The 19,325-nt window shown below is 35.5% G+C and overlaps 1 protein-coding gene across 13 annotated transcripts in view; it reads left to right on the top strand.

The window, feature by feature from the left end:
- PRRC2C (proline rich coiled-coil 2C) overlaps positions 1-19,325 on the top strand; it is a 96,331-nt gene that overhangs the window by 72,635 nt on the left and 4,371 nt on the right. For 7 of the 13 annotated variants that reach the window (XM_060091261.1, XM_060091262.1, XM_060091264.1 and 4 more), the window contains exons 23-33: positions 526-618; positions 3,705-3,806; positions 7,213-7,414; positions 9,627-9,830; positions 11,929-12,041; positions 12,290-12,426; positions 15,827-16,058; positions 16,279-16,401; positions 17,501-17,719; positions 18,059-18,162; positions 18,549-18,675. In XM_060091261.1, coding sequence (XP_059947244.1) covers positions 526-618; positions 3,705-3,806; positions 7,213-7,414; positions 9,627-9,830; positions 11,929-12,041; positions 12,290-12,426; positions 15,827-16,058; positions 16,279-16,401; positions 17,501-17,719; positions 18,059-18,162; positions 18,549-18,675 — 1,656 coding nt within the window. The remainder of the gene's footprint in view (positions 1-525; positions 619-3,704; positions 3,807-7,212; positions 7,415-9,626; positions 9,831-11,928; positions 12,042-12,289; positions 12,427-15,826; positions 16,059-16,278; positions 16,402-17,500; positions 17,720-18,058; positions 18,163-18,548; positions 18,676-19,325) is intronic. The other 6 variants (XM_060091270.1, XM_060091265.1, XM_060091269.1 and 3 more) reach the window with 3 other exon arrangements.

The following is a 19,325-nucleotide window of genomic DNA, read 5'->3' as shown; positions in this document are numbered from 1 at the left end:
TGGAATCTTTCATATCACTTGAATATTTTTCTCTTTTTAATTGCCATACAACTCAATACATGGAAGTGAAAAGCTTGTGTGATCTAACTCTGCCATGTTTCAAGAAGAGATTCATGATGATAAACCTAAAACCTAATTAATTGTGACAACTAAGATCTTGACATTGATTTATCCATGTTTTATTTTGAAGAAAATAAAAAATCAGTAGTTGAAAGTAAGCTATAGATTGAGTATAAGAACCACACAGAGTTCTTTTAGAAATCCACAGAAATAAATATTTGACACTGTTGACAACCTCCTAGTCCTATACAGTATATTTTCTAAATGTATAGGACCCCAGCAGTGGTTGGAATATGGTAGGTCCTTGTTTGTCTTATCCCACTGTTGGTCTTTAAGATGTGAGTCTTAAGGTCTGCTCTCCTCTCCTGCTTTCTTCCAAAACAACTTTACAACTGTTAGGCTGTTATTAGAAAGTGACTCTTTAATTCAGTTTAAAACGTATTTTTTTCTATTACCACTCCACAGGAGTCTGTAACAGACTATACTACACCTTCTTCCTCTCTGCCTAACACTGTGGCTACTAATAATGCAAAGATGGAGGATTCTTTGGTTAATAATGTAAGTAATCAACCTGAGATGTGGCAAGTTTGAATAGGAACCTGACTATTGTTATCTAATACACACTTTATAACCAGTATTTAACTCTTCTCAGGGAAAAAGTTGATAGTAAGTTTGTATTTAGGAGCACTGTAATATAATTAGGGGAAATAGTCAAAGCTGAGGTGTTGTTTTTCCCCTGAAAGTCATCAGCTTTATGTTTAATATCCAGGCTTGTGATGCTGAGGCTTGGTTTCATAAGTACTAATCCTATTAACCTGGTTTGGTAAGAATTTTTGTTCTTAGCTTTCACATTCTACAGATTCACCATTTATTTGGTTGGTAATTTTGTTCTTAAATGACACCTTTTTATAATGCAGTGAAAGGTCATTCACTTAAAAAGACAATTAGATTATTACCAAAAATTTATGTGTTTCTTTTTGAATTTAAAAAATTATACTGGACCTTAACAACTTCATTCCTCTTGTGAAGATTGAGCTATAATGTATATCTTCATATAGCCTTAAATGCTCTATTAACACATTATGGACCAGGGGATTTTTGCAGAAACTAATGCCTGTGGCCATAATATGTCTCCATTCAAAAATGTGTTAAAAGATAACAGTTATGCAAATTTAGCTCTAGTATCCCAAAGCAACCATGTTATAATTCAAGACATGGTTAAAAATCAGTACAGTCCAGTATTTTGCCTAGTTCACTGACATGACAGGTGAAAAATTGTGAGCCAAAAAAAAGTTAGGTAACCTCCCATGGAAGAAGAAGAGCATTTTAGAAGTTACATGTATGGCTCTTGTTTTGGAGAGCAAGTATGGTGGAAATTAATCTGGTCTCTTTTTTAAATATAGTCTTCTATATTAAACAAAGGCTTCTTTTAAAAAAAATAACCTTTACAGATATATTTAAAGATCTCTTAAAAAGCTTTAACTCTATTATTTTAGAATAAAAATCTCAATTATCTTTTATTACAATGTCTTTCCTATGTTTTCTGTTTTTCTCTCTAGTATCAGGTATATAGATTTTTAGGTGAGATGCATTAGGGATCATTTAATCCAACTTTTGTAGTCCAGCTGAAGGAAAAAGGAGAGAAAGGAGGAAGACACACATTTTCTTTTTGTGATAAGAGAACACTTTTGGAGCTGATTAATGTAATTTGTCCAACTTATGTTATGAAGCTTCACTTCATATGCCAAATCCTCTTCCCCTGACCTTTTGGAGAAAGTTTATTTAACTTCTTATAGGAAGTAATAGAAAACTTGGGAAGGACAGAAAGACTTTCTGTCAGTTTACTTCCTGGTGTCATTACATGGATTCTCAAATATTGAATTAGTAACATTTCAATAAGGTTTCATTATACTTGAATCATGCTGTCTTTCTCACTTTAGAAAAATGTAGAGTATGTTACCTTCTCCAGAAAGTACATGATGCTTTCTGCCAAACTACTCTTTTCTAAAAATATAATTTATAAAATATGAATATGGAAGGGAAGATCATTATTCTCAGTACCCTTAAAACTCATTGAAGATATCCATATGAGCATTTTAATGGTTTCTGTCTAATCTGCAAGGCTAATTTACATAGTGACTTGTACACAGAGGACTACTGAAGGGAAGACGCCCAGTCTTGTGTTTAAGTAAATAGTCTATATTTGATTTTTAGCAGTGTATCCAGAGTATGTTTGCAAACAAGATCAGTTTGGGTCAGGGAGCATTATAAAAGGTCATCAGTTTGGAATGATTTCACAGTGTCGCTTATTTGTGCCGAGTTTGGTGATGATTGTGAGCTTAACGTAGTGTTAAAAACAAACGTCCTACATGGGAAAAAATTTTAGGACCTTTTGAAATGTCCCTTTCTAATTCATTAGTCTGGGGGCTCCATTTTATGCATAGAACTTTTGTCTTTTTAAAAATTAAACTGGGGAATTTCCTGGTGGTCCAGTGGTTGGGACTCTGCACTTCCATTGCAGGGAGCACGGGTTTGATCCCTGGTCGGGGAACTAGGATCCCACAAGCCGTCTGGCGTGGCCAAAAAATAAAAAATTAAAATTAAACTGAAAAAAAAAGCCTTATTTACCTTACTGAGGCTTAATGCACTTTTAAAGGATCTTAGCTGATACTTATTGGTTGTAGTATTACAATTGTTTTGAATCTTGAATGTCTTGAAGATTTAAATGCAGGTGGTGTTTTTGATTATTATGGCACAGCTATTTTAAAGATTTGTAAAATAATCTTCATTAGATTGTCCATAGTACCACAAAGTGATTATCTTAAACCCACCCCCAACAACTCAGTCATTGTGTTTAAACAACTGACTGAACCATCATGTAGTAGTACAAATCAGTCATATAGTAGTACATAATAAAATCTCAAGATCCAGAGACTTAGAGGAAAAAAAAAGATACGAGTAGTGAATTTCTAGTATCTTCAAGTTTCTAACAGTACTTGCCGTAATCATGTCTTACTATAGCAAAGCAATTTGGTTAGTGTAACGAGGTGGGGGTGATACTATATATTTTCCTCCCAACATTACTTTTGTTCTTGAATCTAGTTATAAGTTGACTAGGTTGCTGTAAAGAGAATAATTTCTTACACTTACCCTATCATGTTAAATGCTTCTCATAGAACCTGTGGGTCCTGTAAATGGTGGAAATTATATTACTTAGAGCTTTGCTATACAGCGTATGGTCCAGGGACCAGTAGCATCAGCATCACCTGGGAGCTTGTTTGAAAGGCAGAATTTCAGGCCTTCCCCAGGCCAAGTGAATCAGAATCTGCATTTAACAACACCCCCAGGTGCTTTGCATATACATTAAAATATAGGAAGCATGACCTTTGAGTTTTTACCTTATGTTTGCGACAGATTCTTTTTCTGTCAATTTATGCATAAATAAGCAGATAGTATTTCTTCTCAGAAGTTTTATCTAAGATGTCCAGAATTATCAGTTACTATAAATGCAGTGTAACTAAGCAGTCAAATATTCCTCTTGGCTGTGATGAAAATAACCTTAGAATACATTAGCATTATCTTTAATGGGGCTTTTGTAGCAAACTTAGTTAGATTATAATAATATGTGTTGCCTACCTTTTCAGGTGCCCCTGCCCAGCACCCTCCCCCTCCCTAAGAGGGAGACTATACAACAGAGCTCCAGCCTAACTTCAGTTCCTCCCACTACTTTCAGCCTCACCTTCAAGGTATGTACTACATCCATCTCTAAAGGTCCTTGATTATTGCATGCAAGGGGACATAAGTTAACAGTACTTTTGGTATTTTTACTAGTTTTGTGTGAAAAGCAGCAACACTAAGCTGAAGAAATGATGTCAAATTATACCTTAAAATTGTATTAGTTTCTAATACCACATAGCAGTGACTTGATATCCTCATATTTAAAGTGAGGCGTATTATGCTTGTGAATTTTGTCTTAAAAGTACAGGAGAACATTTTATATTTCATGTTTGTACTGAGTTCCTCTTAGAGATCTTAATAATTACTGGATACATTAGTTGTGTAGAAAACAACTAACTTGGTGTTGCATGTTTTTTTATCCTAAGTACTGATAATGGTAAGAATGCTAATTTTCTGTCTTTCCTCTAAGTCATGTGTGAATTGAATGAATGTAATGTAGTAATTAAGAATATTTTATGAAGATGTAATTGATTAATACAAGTGATTTTGATTTAATTTTTGTTGGATAATTTTTGAGTAGCAGTCCAAAAGAGATTTTACACAACACAGGTTTTTTGATGTCAAGAAGTTTAGGCTTTTTTTTTTAAATCTATTATGCTTATAATTTTGAGCTATGTTACTAATACTTTTTTTACAATTGAGTTATTTGAGAGTATTTTAAATCAGTTGTTCACCTCAAGATTAGTCAGTGGTTAAAAAGTACAGATGTGGAATTAAGTGAGGATTTTTTTTTTTTAACTGCATTTATTTATCTCTTTGGTGCTGTTTGTTTAGTTTCATAACCTGGGCAAGTATTTATCCTCTACTGTAGCAGGGCTTTCTAATGCTACACTGGTTGCCAGTGAATCTTTTTGATGATCTTCAGGAGAGGGAGTAACTAAGTTTTTTTTAATAATGTGACCAGTGTTTATTTAGACTCTTTCTATTTGATTCTCCAGCCTCCTGACCACTTGTCCCCTTGCCCCCCACAACTTTTTTTTAATACCTCCAACTTCTTTTTAAGAAGCTGCTTAAATAAAGTTTGAGACTGTAAAATTTTACAAGACAACCGCTTCTGCTTTGTGTCAACTCCATCTTTACCCAGTTCTTACTGTTTACTGCCAGTTCCTACTCAGCCTTTTTTGTTGTTTTTCCACCTGAATGACTGTCTTAACCTGTGTTTCATTCTATATCTTACATGTGGTTTTTACCGTTATTCCGCTTAAGGCAGTCTCATTTTGCATAAGCATATACAATATCATCATTAATTATTCTTCAGGCCAGTTGTTGATTCTTCAGAAAGCCCTTCCACATTGCCTTTCACTTAATGTTTTTAACAACCCAAAAAGAAATAATACACATTTGAATTAAAGTAAATTTAAATTGTATTAGCTTAAGACATTTTCTGGTTTATTTTTACTTTTTTTAATTTAATTTTTATTTTATATTGGAGTATAGTTGATTTACAATGTTTTGTTAGTTTTGGGTGTAGAGCAAAGTGATTCAGTTATACCTATACATATATCCATTCTTTTTCAGATTCTTTTCCCATATAGGTTATTACAGAATGTTGAGTAGAGTTCCCTGTGCTATACAGTAGGTCCTTGTCAATTATCTATTTTTACTTTTTTTTGGACACCTTTCTTTATTTGAGTAATTTATGAAGTATGGAAATTTCTATTATATGGGTATTGTCAACAGTATACTTGCCAAAAGGAAAAATGAATATAGTTAAGTAATTATACTTTTTAGTTTCCTTGAATTTCCAAAATTAGAATCTAAATTTTCATGCTGCTTAAGAAATGAAATGAAACCACTGTATATGGCTTAAGTATTATGTAAGATTGATAACCTATAATTTATGTATTTCCCATACAACAAAACTGGTTGTAAAAGGCATTGTAGTCTATAACATTGCTCTAAGCTATAAAATCTCAGATAGTACAAGCAAATTGCATTTTGTCTAACTTGCTAAGTGGTGGTGTGGGGGTTTTTTGTTTTATTTCTTACCCTCTAAGACTTTTGTTTTAAAATAAAATACATTTGAAACCAGCAAGGTGGTTGTGAGGAAAAGGAAAGAGTCAAGCAAACCTAAAAGTGTCCTGTGTTTCGAATTTGTAGTAATGATATTAGCCACCAAGAAAAGGTTATATTATATATAGTGTGTGTTTTAACAGGAAAGTAGGGAGATATGTGATATTTCTCAAATACTTAAAATCAGGTTGAAATTTTTAAAGTTGGTACTTCAGAGACCTACAAACTTCCCAACAGTAGTATTTTAAAATCTTATTTGTGAAAAGTACCCTGGTGTAAGTCATTGCAGCTGAATTTTATAGGTTATCTTAGATTTTTCCTCTCAGCTCAGTATTTTGACTAGTAGAACTAAAAACTTCAGAATCTCTCTGTTCCTTTCCTGTTCAAGGAGCCTCAGGATAGTTAAGGATCTACATCTGTGCTCTCCAGTTCAGTATCCACAAGCCATATGTAGTTATTGAGCACTTGAATGTGGCTAATCCAAGTTGAGGTGTGTGCTGTAAGTTTAAAATTAAATAGATGCTGGCTCTGAAATGTTAATTTTTTAATTAAAACATCTCAATTTTTGTATTGATTATAGGTTTTAATTATTATTGTAGATATATTGGGTTGAATAACATATGTTACCAAAATTAGTCTTACCTCTTTATTTTTAGTTTTTAAAGTGTGGCTACTAGAAAATTTAAAATTATATGTGGCTTGCATTTGTCTATCTGTTGAACAGCTCTAGATAGATTAAACTAAGCCTACAGGTAAAACCAGCAGCCACAAATACAAATCGTGGCAGTCAGAACCCAAAATGCTTGATGGGGTCTAGAGGTGAAACAAGAAGTGTTTCTACTGTACCCAAGCCTAAAACCTGTCTGGTTACACTGCCTTTTAAAACACTGTGAGCATAAAACAGCCAAACAAAAGGTACCTGTCACTTGCCATTTGAGAACTGTTAGTTTAAAAAGAAAGACTGGAGAGAATGGATACTTAATGGAGGGCCTTTAATGTCTTTCCTGCTAGAACCAGAGCCTTAAGTCAGTCCTAAAGGGACATGGTATTTCCATTTCCTTATTCACTGGTAGGAATAGGGACTCAGGTTTAGATGATACAAGAGCTGTGACTATATTTCACTGACCTGTTTGCCAAAGCCTTCAACAAGCTCTCTATAGAGACATAATTAAAGCCCACTGCCTCCAATTTGAATAAAGGAGTGGAGATAAAGGAGAAAGTGAAAGCTTTGAAAGCATTATGGTCCTAATCTATATATGTGGTTTTTGAAAGGTTATAGTTGGAAAACATTTATGTATATATATTTGTTTATATATGTGTATTAGTTCTGTTAGCATAGTGATTTTCCTTTTTTTTTTTTTTTTTTTTTTTTGGCTTTAAAAAATGTTCATTTGGTTGCAGATGGAGTCTGCACGTAAGGCATGGGAAAATTCTCCAAATGTTAGGGAAAAGGGATCTCCAGTAACTTCCACAGCACCTCCAATCGCGAGTGGAGTCAGCAGTAGTGCCAGTGGACCAAGCACTGCTAATTACAATTCATTCTCAAGTGCATCGATGCCTCAGATTCCTGTTGCTTCAGTCACTCCCACAACTTCACTATCAGGTAGAAGTCTTGTACCTTTTCTTTAAATATCTTAAATTATTTAAAGTTTCTTATGATCTTTTCCTGTTTACTATCCCTCAAAGTATTATTTGTAAAAGACAGAAGATTGCACATGAGATAATTATCAGCTGGTTTATAAACTTCCCTCCCTCCCCTCTCTTGCCCTCTCCCAATTTTAATTTGGCAAATATTTAATGATGGCTTACTAAAATACTTCGCATGACCCTCTCTTCTTCCCACCCCAACTCCCAATACAGATACGGATAAGGAATTGGTGGGAAATTTTCTGTCTTGTTCCTCTAAATTTTTCTATAAATTTCACCTTTTAATTTTTATTATTTAACTCATAGAGCTAATTAGACCAACTCGGAAATAACACAAAATCACAAAGCTTTTAAGTTTTGTGTGATCTGTATCTAATTTGAAGGAGCTTTTGGCCCAAGTCTGTTGGTTTAACATATTTTCTGGGGAAGAGTTATGGGTAGAGAATTTCCAGTCTGTGTTATTTGAGTAAATGATACCCGTTAGTTTTGGGGGTTTGTTTTTGTTCTTGTTCTTTAAAGGAGAGTCCATCAGCATCCCAAGTTAGAAGGTGTTTTTCTTTCTTAAATGTTTCACTAGTGTGTAATCCTTTCATTGAACTATATCTCATATGGGGCTTTATCATTCTTAAAGAACCAGAGATGTCTCTGAAATATTTGACTCTAAGAAGGTATACCCTTTTACCGTATGTATAACCATGTTTCTTCTACTGAAAATAGAAATTCGTTTTAAGCTTTCCTAATACTCTCTAATGTTTCCAAAATAGTCAGAAACTCCTTTCCAATACATGTAAAATATATACAGCACAGAATTTACTTGCTTTGGCTAGTTCTCATTTAATGAATGCAGTAATGATTTTCAGTATTCTGGCTTTCTATGCTACTTTCAAGCACCAAAAGGACTGAGGTTGTACTATAGTTATTTTGTACAAATATCTGGAATCAGATATATGTATTAAGACAAGCCCAGATATTCAAATCAAAGAGAGTATTCCCACTGTACTTCTTCCCTCTTTAAACCGTTTCAGGCACTCCCCATCACCCATTTCCAAGGCATCTTCATTATGCTTAGCAGCTTGGGCCCCAGACTGCTTGGGTGGATAGGGGGTGAGGCTATAAAGGAACCAGGAGGAGAGTATGGTAGGAAGATTAGGAAATAAAGGGACTAGGGAGGTTCCTAGTTCTTTCTTTGGAACCCAACTAGTTCCTTTCCTCTGGGTCTAGTTTCCCCACATTCCCCTCAACTAGGATAAATTTTTAACAAGGACCTTCTTGGCTAGTCACCCTACTGGTAGAGATTCAAGTGCAAGAACAGAGGTACCTCAGTCTTGGTCCTCTCTTAGAACATCATTTGATATCTGAAAATAATAATAACTACTACATCACACTTTTGAATCAGATACCTATATTGTCATTTGCTCTAGTATTATTCATAGTTTGTCTTGTTTTTAACGTATTACTAACTACCAGTTTTTGCTGGTATATATACAAGGAGAGAGAGGAATAGTCTTAAGTTTATATGACTTTTTAGGAGCAATTTACATTAAATTTTTATATTACATTAATAATTATTCTTAAGGCACTTTATCCTTCTGTGTTTTTATGTCTATGCCTGGCCTTTAATAGATGTTCAAATGTTTATTTATAAATAAATGAAGTTCTAAAGATTATCCTTAAGGTATTTTGCCAGAAAGAGGAAAAAAAATCTAACCTTAAGTTTATGTGACTTTTTAGGAGCAATTGTGATCTCTCAAGGCCCATTTATGTGCTAATATTTATGCCTCACCATAAATGAATGAAGCTCTTGGTTATCCTTTGTGATGATTAAAAAACTAAATAATAGTTTGAGGCTAAACTGTAACAATGTTGTAGGCTCTCAGCCTCCTTATTTTGTGAGTTTATTTTTAAATTTTCTCTTCATTTTAATTTTCTATTTATATTTCTCTAGATTTTATAGTCTTATTTGCATCTGATAAATGTGTCTTCCTTTTACAAGCCCCCTCATATCCACTTTTGGTCTGAGGTACCGTATATAAGCACCTAATAAGTACGCAGTGGGCATAAATATTAATTTTCCAGTTTCTGGTTGGTGCTTGAGTTTACTGTGAACAACAGTGGTACTTTAAAATATGCTACATTTCACCCTTATTTTATCCCTCTCCCGAATGTAGGAGCTGGTACATATACTACCTCTTCTTTAAGTACAAAATCTACAACCACGTCAGACCCTCCTAATATTTGTAAAGTGAAACCCCAACAATTACAGACAAGCAGCCTGCCTTCTGCAAGTCATTTTTCGCAGTTAAGCTGTATGCCTTCCCTTATTGCCCAGCAGCAACAGAGTCCACAAGTCTATGTGTCTCAGTCTGCAGCAGGTAAGATGTTTGAATATAAGGAATTTAGAAAATGAAGATGTTTTAATGCTTTTTTTTTTCTCTCTTCCCTTACCTTTCAAGTTTAAATATTTTTTGATCTGCTTTGCAAATTTATTTCCTCATAGAATTGAATGCTCTCTCTCCTTGACAAGCATTCTGGGGTTCGTGGCAATTATTTCTTACACGTATGTTACAAATATAGTAGACATATTAGTGTCCAGTACAGTCTATATCCATGGATTCCGAGTCTACGATTTAACCAACTGTGGATTGAAACTAATTTGAAAAAAATGTTCACAAAGTTCTAAAAAACAAAACTTGTATTTTCTGCCCACAGGTAACTATTTACGTAGCATTTACATTGTATTAGGTATTATAAGTAATCTAGAGATGATTTAAAGTATATGACAGGGGACTTCCCTGGTGGCGCAGTGGTTAAGAATCTGCCTGCCAATGCAGGGGACATGGGTTTGAGCCCTGGTCCAGGAAGATCCCACATGCCACGGAATAACTAAGCCCGTCTGCCACAACTACTGAGCCTGTGCTCTAGAGCCTGTGTGCCTAGAACCCGTGCTCCTCAACAAGAGAAGTCACTGCAATGAGAAGCCCACGCACCGCAATGAAGAGTAGCCCCTGCTCGCTGCAACTAGAGAAAGCCTGCGCGCAGCAACAGAGACCCAATGCAGCCAAAAATAAATAAACAAATTGGAAATAATTAAAAAATAAATAAAGTATATGAGAGGATGTGCTTAGGTTATATGCAAATGGTATACCCCATTTTACATTTGCAGGTTTTGGTATCTGGGGGGTGGTCCTAGAACCAACCCTCTACAGATAACCGGAGTTTGTTATCTGAAACCTGACAAATTGATGATAAAGTTCATGAGGAAGAATAAACCTGAGAACAACAAAGAAGAGAAAAAATTATTTATTGGCAGGGGGTAACTTGTCCTACTAAATGTCACAATGTTAATCTGAGTTAAATAGTAAATAAGCATTTGAAAAATATTCAAGCTCACTAATGATTTAAATTCAAAGTAAAAGGACAGTGAGGCTATTTTTTGTCTTTCCATGTGGGAAATATTAGGAAGATTGATAATACCCAGCATATTTAATACCCACTATAGATAAGGATCCACAGGTATTATTAATAGGCTTTTAAAAGTACATTGCTGGGCTTCCCTGGTGGCACAGTGGTTGAGAGTCCGCCTGCCGATGCAGGGGACACGGGTTTGTGCCCTGGTCTGGGAAGATCCCGCATGCCGCGGAGCGGCTGGGCCTGTGAGCCATGGCCGCTGAGCCTGCGCGTTTGGAGCCTGTGCTCCGCAACGGGAGAGGCCACAACAGTGAGAGGCCCGCATACCACAAAAAAACAAAACAAAAGTACATTGCTAGTGAGCATATAAATTGGCAGAATTCTTTTAGAAAAGTATCTCAGAATATTTTATGTGTACATAGTCACTGTAGTAGCAGTTTCATAGTTGGGAATCTTATTGCACAGGTAAACCTACTTATTAATCAGAGATATATGTATCAGGGTGTTCATTCATTGCAGTATTGTTTATAATGATAATAAATTTAAAACGTGGGAAGTTCTCCCAAACATACTATTATATAGAAACAGCATAATACAAAGTAGCGAGTATAAACATAGAGAAGAAATCTGTTAAGAATCTATACCACATTCTTTCAGTTATTAAATGTCAATTCTTTTGAAATATTTTGCTAAATTCTAGTTGGTAGATTTAAAGTTGGAGTGGATTTGCTGGTAAACAGGTAGGTTCATTTTCAATTTTAGTGGATTATGTAAAATTTTACTAGTTTATTCTCCAGTGGCGGCAGTGTATGATAGTGTCTATTTTCGTCTGCCTTCACAAGTTCTAGAGTTTCATTGTTTTAATTTTGCATCCACCTGTCTGAAAGAAGTTTTACATCTTTTTGCATTTGTTTCTTTTCACATTTCTAGTTTTTCCTTGGCTGTATTAATTTTCAGAGGGCTCACTTTATTTGAAATCTGCTTTTTGGGTTTTCTGTTAATGTTTGGAAAATTCTGAAGTTTAGACACTCATTGCTGCTTGTTTTTCCTGCCAATCTGTAGCTCAAATCCCAACTTTCTATATGGACACAAGTCATTTATTCAATACCCAACATGCACGATTGGCTCCACCATCCTTGGCTCAGCAACAAGGCTTCCAACCAGGTCTCTCTCAGGTAAGTATCACAGGCTGCTTCCATTCTATATTTGTTTCTTTGCATTTTTGTGGTGTGATAGTATTTGGGGGCTCAATGTAGAACTAGTAATGGATTGAAAAGAAATTTTAGATGTTTACATTTGGTTTTGTTTTAAAAAGGAACTGATACATAGCATTAATCTTTGTTTCGTATCTCAAATTTTTATTTTCCAGGTGTTGTCATTTGTGTATATGGTCTTCATATATTGTTTTTTCATTGCATTGCAGCCAACTTCAGTTCAGCAGATTCCAATCCCTATTTATGCACCACTGCAAGGGCAGCATCAAGCCCAGCTAAGTTTGGGTGCTGGACCTGCTGTTTCCCAGGCTCAGGAACTATTCAGTTCTTCACTTCAACCATATAGGTAAAAGCTTTAAAATTATGTATGTGGGGGCTTCCCTGGTGGCGCAGTGGTTGAGGGTCCGCCTGCCGTTGCGGGGGACACAGGTTCATGCCCCGGTCCGGGAGGATCCCACGTGCCGCGGAGCAGCTGGGCCTGTGAGCCATGGCCACTGGTCCTGCGCGTCTGGAGCCTGTGCTCCGCAACGGGTGAGGCCACAGCAGTGAGGCGCCCGCGTACCGCAAAAAAAAAAAAAGAATATTATGCTAAAGACATTTAATAGTTTTACAAAATATGCTCTAGAAGAGCTAAGCAACTATAAGGAAAAAGGTAGTGAAGTGCAATTAATTACTGCAGTTTCTTTGGAAAAAAATAAATAAAATAAAATAATGTATGTGATGTTGGAAACAATGTAATTGCTGAGCCTTCTTGCCATATCCTTTCTACTCCCTCCTTCCCCTCCAAAACGCGATGACCCTCTTATAAACTACATTAAATAATTGTGTTGAGTATGTGTCATGAACTTCAGCCTCTGGTAATTTCTGTCAGTCTTTATTGAACAAAGTGAAGCGTCAAAGCGTCTTGAAGAAGAGGCTAACAGCAGTCCTATAACAATTAGAAATCACAGAAAATAGCTGCTAAAAGACCTGAAAGTTTGAGTGCTATCTCGCTGCTAACAACTCTAAATCCAGACCTGCTCTGTGTAAGAGCTGAGGCATGGCAGATTACAGTATGTAAGGGGGCAGAGGCCAGGGTGAAATATAATAAAAGCGAGAGAGTAGAGTGTCAAACAAAGAATAGAAGTAGTGGTGATGAGTGGTGATGCTCTGCAGTGTAGAAAAAACCATTCTTTTGAAAGATTCACTACTGTAAGTTATCTTTGCAGTTTAAGCAAGTAATGAAAACTGATCTTTATTGAATTCTTTATAAGATAATTATTCAGCCCTTTACATACACTAACTTATTTAGTTTTCACAAAACCATATAAGGTAGATTAAGTCATCCCCATTTGACATTCGAAGGAGTTGTGGGGGGTTTTTTTGTTTTGTTTTTGGGTTCTTTGGTATTTTATCCTAATGTTACACTGCAAATAAGTGGCAGAGCCTGGATTTAACCCAGGTGTCTCTCATCTCCAACTTAATGAGAGTGGAAGGGTGGGGTAAGAGTTGAATGACAGCAGTGATCATGGCATAACTCAGTCATCATCATGGTATACCCGTCATTGATACTTATGGTAATGGCCCTAAACCATCAAAAAGAAAAATAAGGGACTTCCCTGGTGGTGCAGTGGATAAGACTCCACGCTCCCAATGCAGGGGTCTGGGTTCGATCCCTGGTCAGGGAGCTAGATCCCACATGCATGCTGCAACTAAGAGTTCACATGACACAACTAAGGAGCCCGTGAGCCACAAATAAGGAGCCCGCCTTCGGCAACTAAGACCTGGTGCAACCAAATAAATATATAAGTAAATAAATATTTTTTTTAAAAAAAAGAAAAAAAATCCTTTTAGGATATTTACTGTAAAGAAGTTTGCAAAACTAGGCATTTCCTTTTAGAAATTTGCTTTTTAAGTGGTTTAGGTAGAATTTCCGTACTTTATAGATTAAACTTGGCATCAATTGATACAGCTCATTTCTTTCAGATCATGTTTTACTCCTAAAGAAGCTAGGCTCAGCTAATCAAACTTTCTCAAAGGAACAGAGTTGTTAGTAAACTTAATAAATGTGGCTCTCACTTTCGTTTTTTATTAAAGATTATTCAGTAGAATTTAGTACATCTGTATAATTACATAGTATGTTTTATTTTCTGGTATTAACTCTGTCATACCAGAGTAATGGTGTGGTATGACAGTTTGGTTTGGTTATTCCAAGAAATTCTCTCTCACTACAAGTAAAATTATTTACCCCAACTGGAATTATAGGCAGTCTCTTTCATGTTATTAAATTTGAGGTTATCTTGAAATTTGTGGTAAAAATTAAAATTTTAAAACTTCAGTAGATTTAGAAATAGCAAATAATTTCAAAACTAATCTCCTTTTAATTGGTACTGGCTGTTTGAAACATTGTTGAAAAGTTTGCAACTTTTCAGCTGTTAAAAAGAGTTTAGTAATTAATTAGTCATGTCTTCCGTAGCCATGGGAGACGGATTAGCAATGCAATTCTGTATTTGTAACCCCCATTTTAACAATTGCCTTGGAAGATGTACTTTTTAAGACCAGACCTGTTCAATAGAAATATAAGCTGTATATGTAATTGTGGCAAATGGCTACTTGGAAGGCACCAGTTTCAACTTTGAAAGTAGTTGTTTGTATCCCTACCGCATCATTCTGCTGTTTCTTGTTCTGAACCTAACTAGCATAGTGTTTACTAACAGGGAATCCTTGAATTAATTTCTGTCAGGACCGGGGTAGTTTTAACAGTATGCTTATGTTTTACATTTTATATTTGAAACAGATTATAAGTGGACATTGTAAAGATTACTTGTGACCCTAGACTAGTGCTCCTGCTTAATGGGTTTTGTTCCTGTCACGTGTAAAGATTGGACACCTCCATCCCAGAAATAATAGGGCAGTCTGAGGTTAGATTTCAGCATTGTATTTTTTTTTAAAACCTTTCAAATGTGCAGTACAGTATTATTACCTATAGTCACCATGCTGTACATTACATCCCCATGACTTATTTTATAATGGGAGGTTTATACCCTTTGACCATAATACTGTGTTGCATATCTGAACATTGCTAAGACAATAGATCTTAAAAAGTTCTCATCACAAGGAAAAAAAAAATGTGTAACTGTGTGGTGACAGATGTTAACTAGACTCATTGTGGTGATCATTTTGCATATATACAAATACCAAATCATTATATTGTACACCCGAAACTAGTGTAATGTTATAAGTCCCTTATACCTCAATTAACAAAACAAAATTTTGTGGGTAATCCTGTTGCTAACTACTACTCTGCTTCATTCCATAGAGGTCTTGAGACCTCTTAGAGGAAAAATATATATACATGTATATGTATGTATGTATATACACACACATATATGTGGAAGTAATGAAATACAAATAACGGAAGTCAGAGCTGTTGGTGCTATAAATTTGAATAGAATGTCAATACCAAAGAGAAAAACAGCAGATTTGGTTCTGAGCTGGCTAATGAACACATGAAAAGAGAATTATTCTCATTGTTACAGAGAAGGAAATCTTACCATTTCCTCAGGAAGAGCAAGCCTTTTCCCAGAACTTTTACATGGGGAGCTTTGCTGTATACAGGGCTCTAAATCTTGAAACAAGTGCTTTAGACACACTCTGCCTCTTTAATTGTGCTGATTAGAGTATTTGGTCATTTGAGATACTCATTCTTAAGATTCCAGATAGAATTAACTTCTAACACAAGCCTTTTCTCTTTAATACTTCTGTAGATCTCAGCCAGCCTTCATGCAAAGCAGTCTATCCCAGCCATCAGTGGTACTTTCTGGTACTGCCATCCACAACTTCCCAGCTGTCCAACACCAGGAACTTGCCAAGGCACAGTCGGGTCTTGCGTTTCAGCAAACTTCAAATACTCAGCCTATTCCTATACTGTATGAACATCAGCTGGGCCAGGCATCAGGACTAGGGGGTTCCCAACTGATTGATACACATCTTCTCCAGGTAAGGCAGGAGCTAGAATCATGGTCTGTCTTTGTATTCCTATGCAGCAAATTATTTAAGAAAACAGTTTTGAAAGAAAAAATGTTAAATGACACAGTGGAAAAAACAAGATCTTCCTTTCTATCTAATGCTAAAATTCTTAGAGATTACTTTGAAGTCATGATCTTGATATCTGAATTGAAAAATATTTCAATCTTACTTCTTACAAAATATTTTCTAGGCTAGAGCGAATCTTACCCAGGCTTCAAATCTTTATTCTGGACAAGTACAACAGCCTGGTCAGACAAATTTTTATAACACTGCCCAGTCACCAAGTGCTCTCCAGCAGGTAAACTATGGCATGGTAAATTTCCTCAATTTTCTTTACTATTATTGTTGTTGTTGCTGCTGTTGCTGTTGCTTTTGTTATTGTTGGGGAATTTAAATAGAACTAAGATGGGGAGGTGGTGCAGTGGTTTCAGACTTCTCTCTGAGGTGTCTCGGAATTCCATGGGGTCCACTAGTAGTGGGACATGTTTCAGTCCTATACCACCCCTCTTCTCACCCCCACTTCAATCCATTATGCTTTTTACCTCTTTTTAAAATGGATTTCTGTGTGATCATTTATTTTAACAAAAGATTCCACAAACGTAAAAGTTTGAAAACCATTGTCCAGGATATGCAGTTACATGTAAGTGGGATAAATGCTTTACCCATTCGTGCTAGAGGTGAAGGAAGACCCTGAAGACCACCACACCGGTTAATATAATACATAGGACTGTGTGGCAGAGTTATGACAGCGTAAAAATGACAAACACATTTCTTAAGTATATGAATGTAATAATAATTTTCAGTGAAAAATGTATATTTTTATGAAACTATCTCTTCTGGCAATGTCATTAATCAGCTTACTCTTTGAAAGTTGGTGGAGGGCTGGAGGAGAGAGGCAAGTCATTAGTCATTTTCTCATAACTTTTTGGTGGGTATTTTAGGGGGTGAGAATTCAAAAAATATCACCATATTGACGTTCAAGTTAAATATTATTTGTATGAGAACTGAAACACTGTTTTTTTGTCAAAGCTCATTTAGACCACACCTGAAAACAGTATAAAAATGTCTATTATAAAAATGAAAGTTGTAACTGCTTTCTTAAATTGTATATTCATAATTTTATTGTATTTTGTGGTTATTAGGCATGTACTATGGGTTAATTCAAAGATAGTCATAATTATTTTATATGTATAGTTTCTCTACTGCTAATCTGTTTTATTGTTGCACATTTAATAAAAGAATGGAGATAGTCACTAAACAAAATATTTATATGTGAAATATAGTAATAGATTGAAGTATTCTGTTTAAAACCTTACTCAAAAGTATTTGAAGAGTCATGTATAATATATAGTAAAAGGGATATACAACAGGTCTAAGCAAATTGTTACAGTTTCTGTTTGCTTATTTTCTAGGTTACAGTACCTTTACCAGCCTCCCAGCTTTCCTTGCCTAATTTTGGATCCACTGGGCAGCCTTTAATTGCTTTGCCTCAGACTCTTCAGCCCCCATTACAGCATACCACCCCACAAGCACAGGCCCAGAGCATGAGTCGTCCTGCACAAGTAAGCCAGCCTTTCAGGGGCTTAATCCCTGCTGGAACACAGCATAGCATGATCGCAACCACAGGAAAAGTAAGTGAAGAGAAATTTACGCAGTTTCTTTGAGGATTTAAGGCCATGAGTTTAGATATATGCATCTGTGTAGTCTATAAAAATAAAATGCATCTGTTTTTACCACCCTCCAAGAAATGTCAAACTCAGTATACTTATTTTTTATCTGCTCTCTGTTAATGTGTTTGGTCCCCTCTGGTTTTTACCTAATAACAAAGAATTCATAAATTTTGTGGAGGAATTTTGTACTAAGGTTCTTTGCACTTTGCCAGATGAAGTTATCATATATAGAATACTAAACACAGCACTTCAGTTTATGGAATTGCAGAAATGTTAAGTTTACTTTATGCTCTTTCTCAGATGTCTGAAATGGAACTAAAAGCCTTTGGAAGTGGCATTGATATAAAACCAGGCACACCTCCAATCAGCGGTAGAAGCACCACACCAACGTCTAGTCCTTTCCGGTAAAATGGGCCTTTAAATTTGCTTATAGAATATCCGAATAACTGAGCACCATTTGTTTGTTAGATACTTAATGCCACTTTTCCTATAGTAAGTATAAGACATTCTAAAGTTTTACCAAAATGTTAAGCTATTAAATTATTAAGAACGCATTTGCTATACTCTATTTTAAGAAAAAAAATTTTAACCCAGGGAAAATCTAGCTAGTGTGCTTTCTCACATCTGCACCTCCAGCGTCTCCTCATTACCACCATAATGTTTGGTAACTCACCTTGGTAAATTTTCAGCTACCAAGTATGATGAATCTACCAAGAGCAATGTCTCTAAAAATCTAACAGCATCATTTATGTGGCATTACCGTACTGACCAGTGATGGCTTCTTTCCAAGGGCTACTTCCACAAGTCCGAACAGCCAGTCCAGCAAAATGAACAGCATTGTCTATCAGAAGCAGTTCCAGTCAGCCCCTGCCACTGTGAGAATGACACAACCTTTTCCTACACAGTTTGCACCCCAGGTGGGCAGATATAAGTGAGAAATGAGTATTATTTACTTGCAAGTGATTGCTAATCTGGCTAATTCTCTGATTTTATAATCTTGCCGTATTATAACCAGTTTAGAAACAGTTTTTAGTAAATTTATGACATTCAAATATATTCTCTACAATTTTTAGCTAGACACAAGTAACCATATAGTTCTAAAGCAGACAATTGAAATATAGTCAAAAGATTCCCCACACAGCTCTGAACATTTATTTCAGTCCTGATCCTTTTATCTTTTTGAAGATGACTTTTCAGAGAAGGGTCCCAGTGCTTAACGTTTTCTAGTTTTAAAGTTGCGTGGAGGGGGGTGGTTTTTGTTTTTTGAAGATAACTATATGTAGTTGAGCTGGAAATTCAAAAAGGTGTTCTAATGTATGTGTAAAAATGTTGGCTTCCCTTTGCTAATCATATGGAAAGACTAACTAAAGTTAATAAGCACTCATATATTTGTTGAATTAGTATTATTTTCATTTATCTTCAGATTATATTTGGTATAGGTATGTGCCTTTTCTGCAGTTATATCTTTTTTAAAATATATCCTAATTAATAGCCTTTCTGTCTCCCCTTCAGAATTTGTAGCTGAAATGCTAGAACCAGCTGAAGTGCCATAGCATGCTTTGCCTAA

Source organism: Mesoplodon densirostris, chromosome 2, assembly GCF_025265405.1.
Source record: "Mesoplodon densirostris isolate mMesDen1 chromosome 2, mMesDen1 primary haplotype, whole genome shotgun sequence".
Classification (NCBI taxonomy): domain Eukaryota; kingdom Metazoa; phylum Chordata; class Mammalia; order Artiodactyla; family Ziphiidae; genus Mesoplodon; species Mesoplodon densirostris.
Note: the sequence above shows the minus strand (reverse complement) of the source record. Positions and strands in the feature narration are given on the sequence as shown.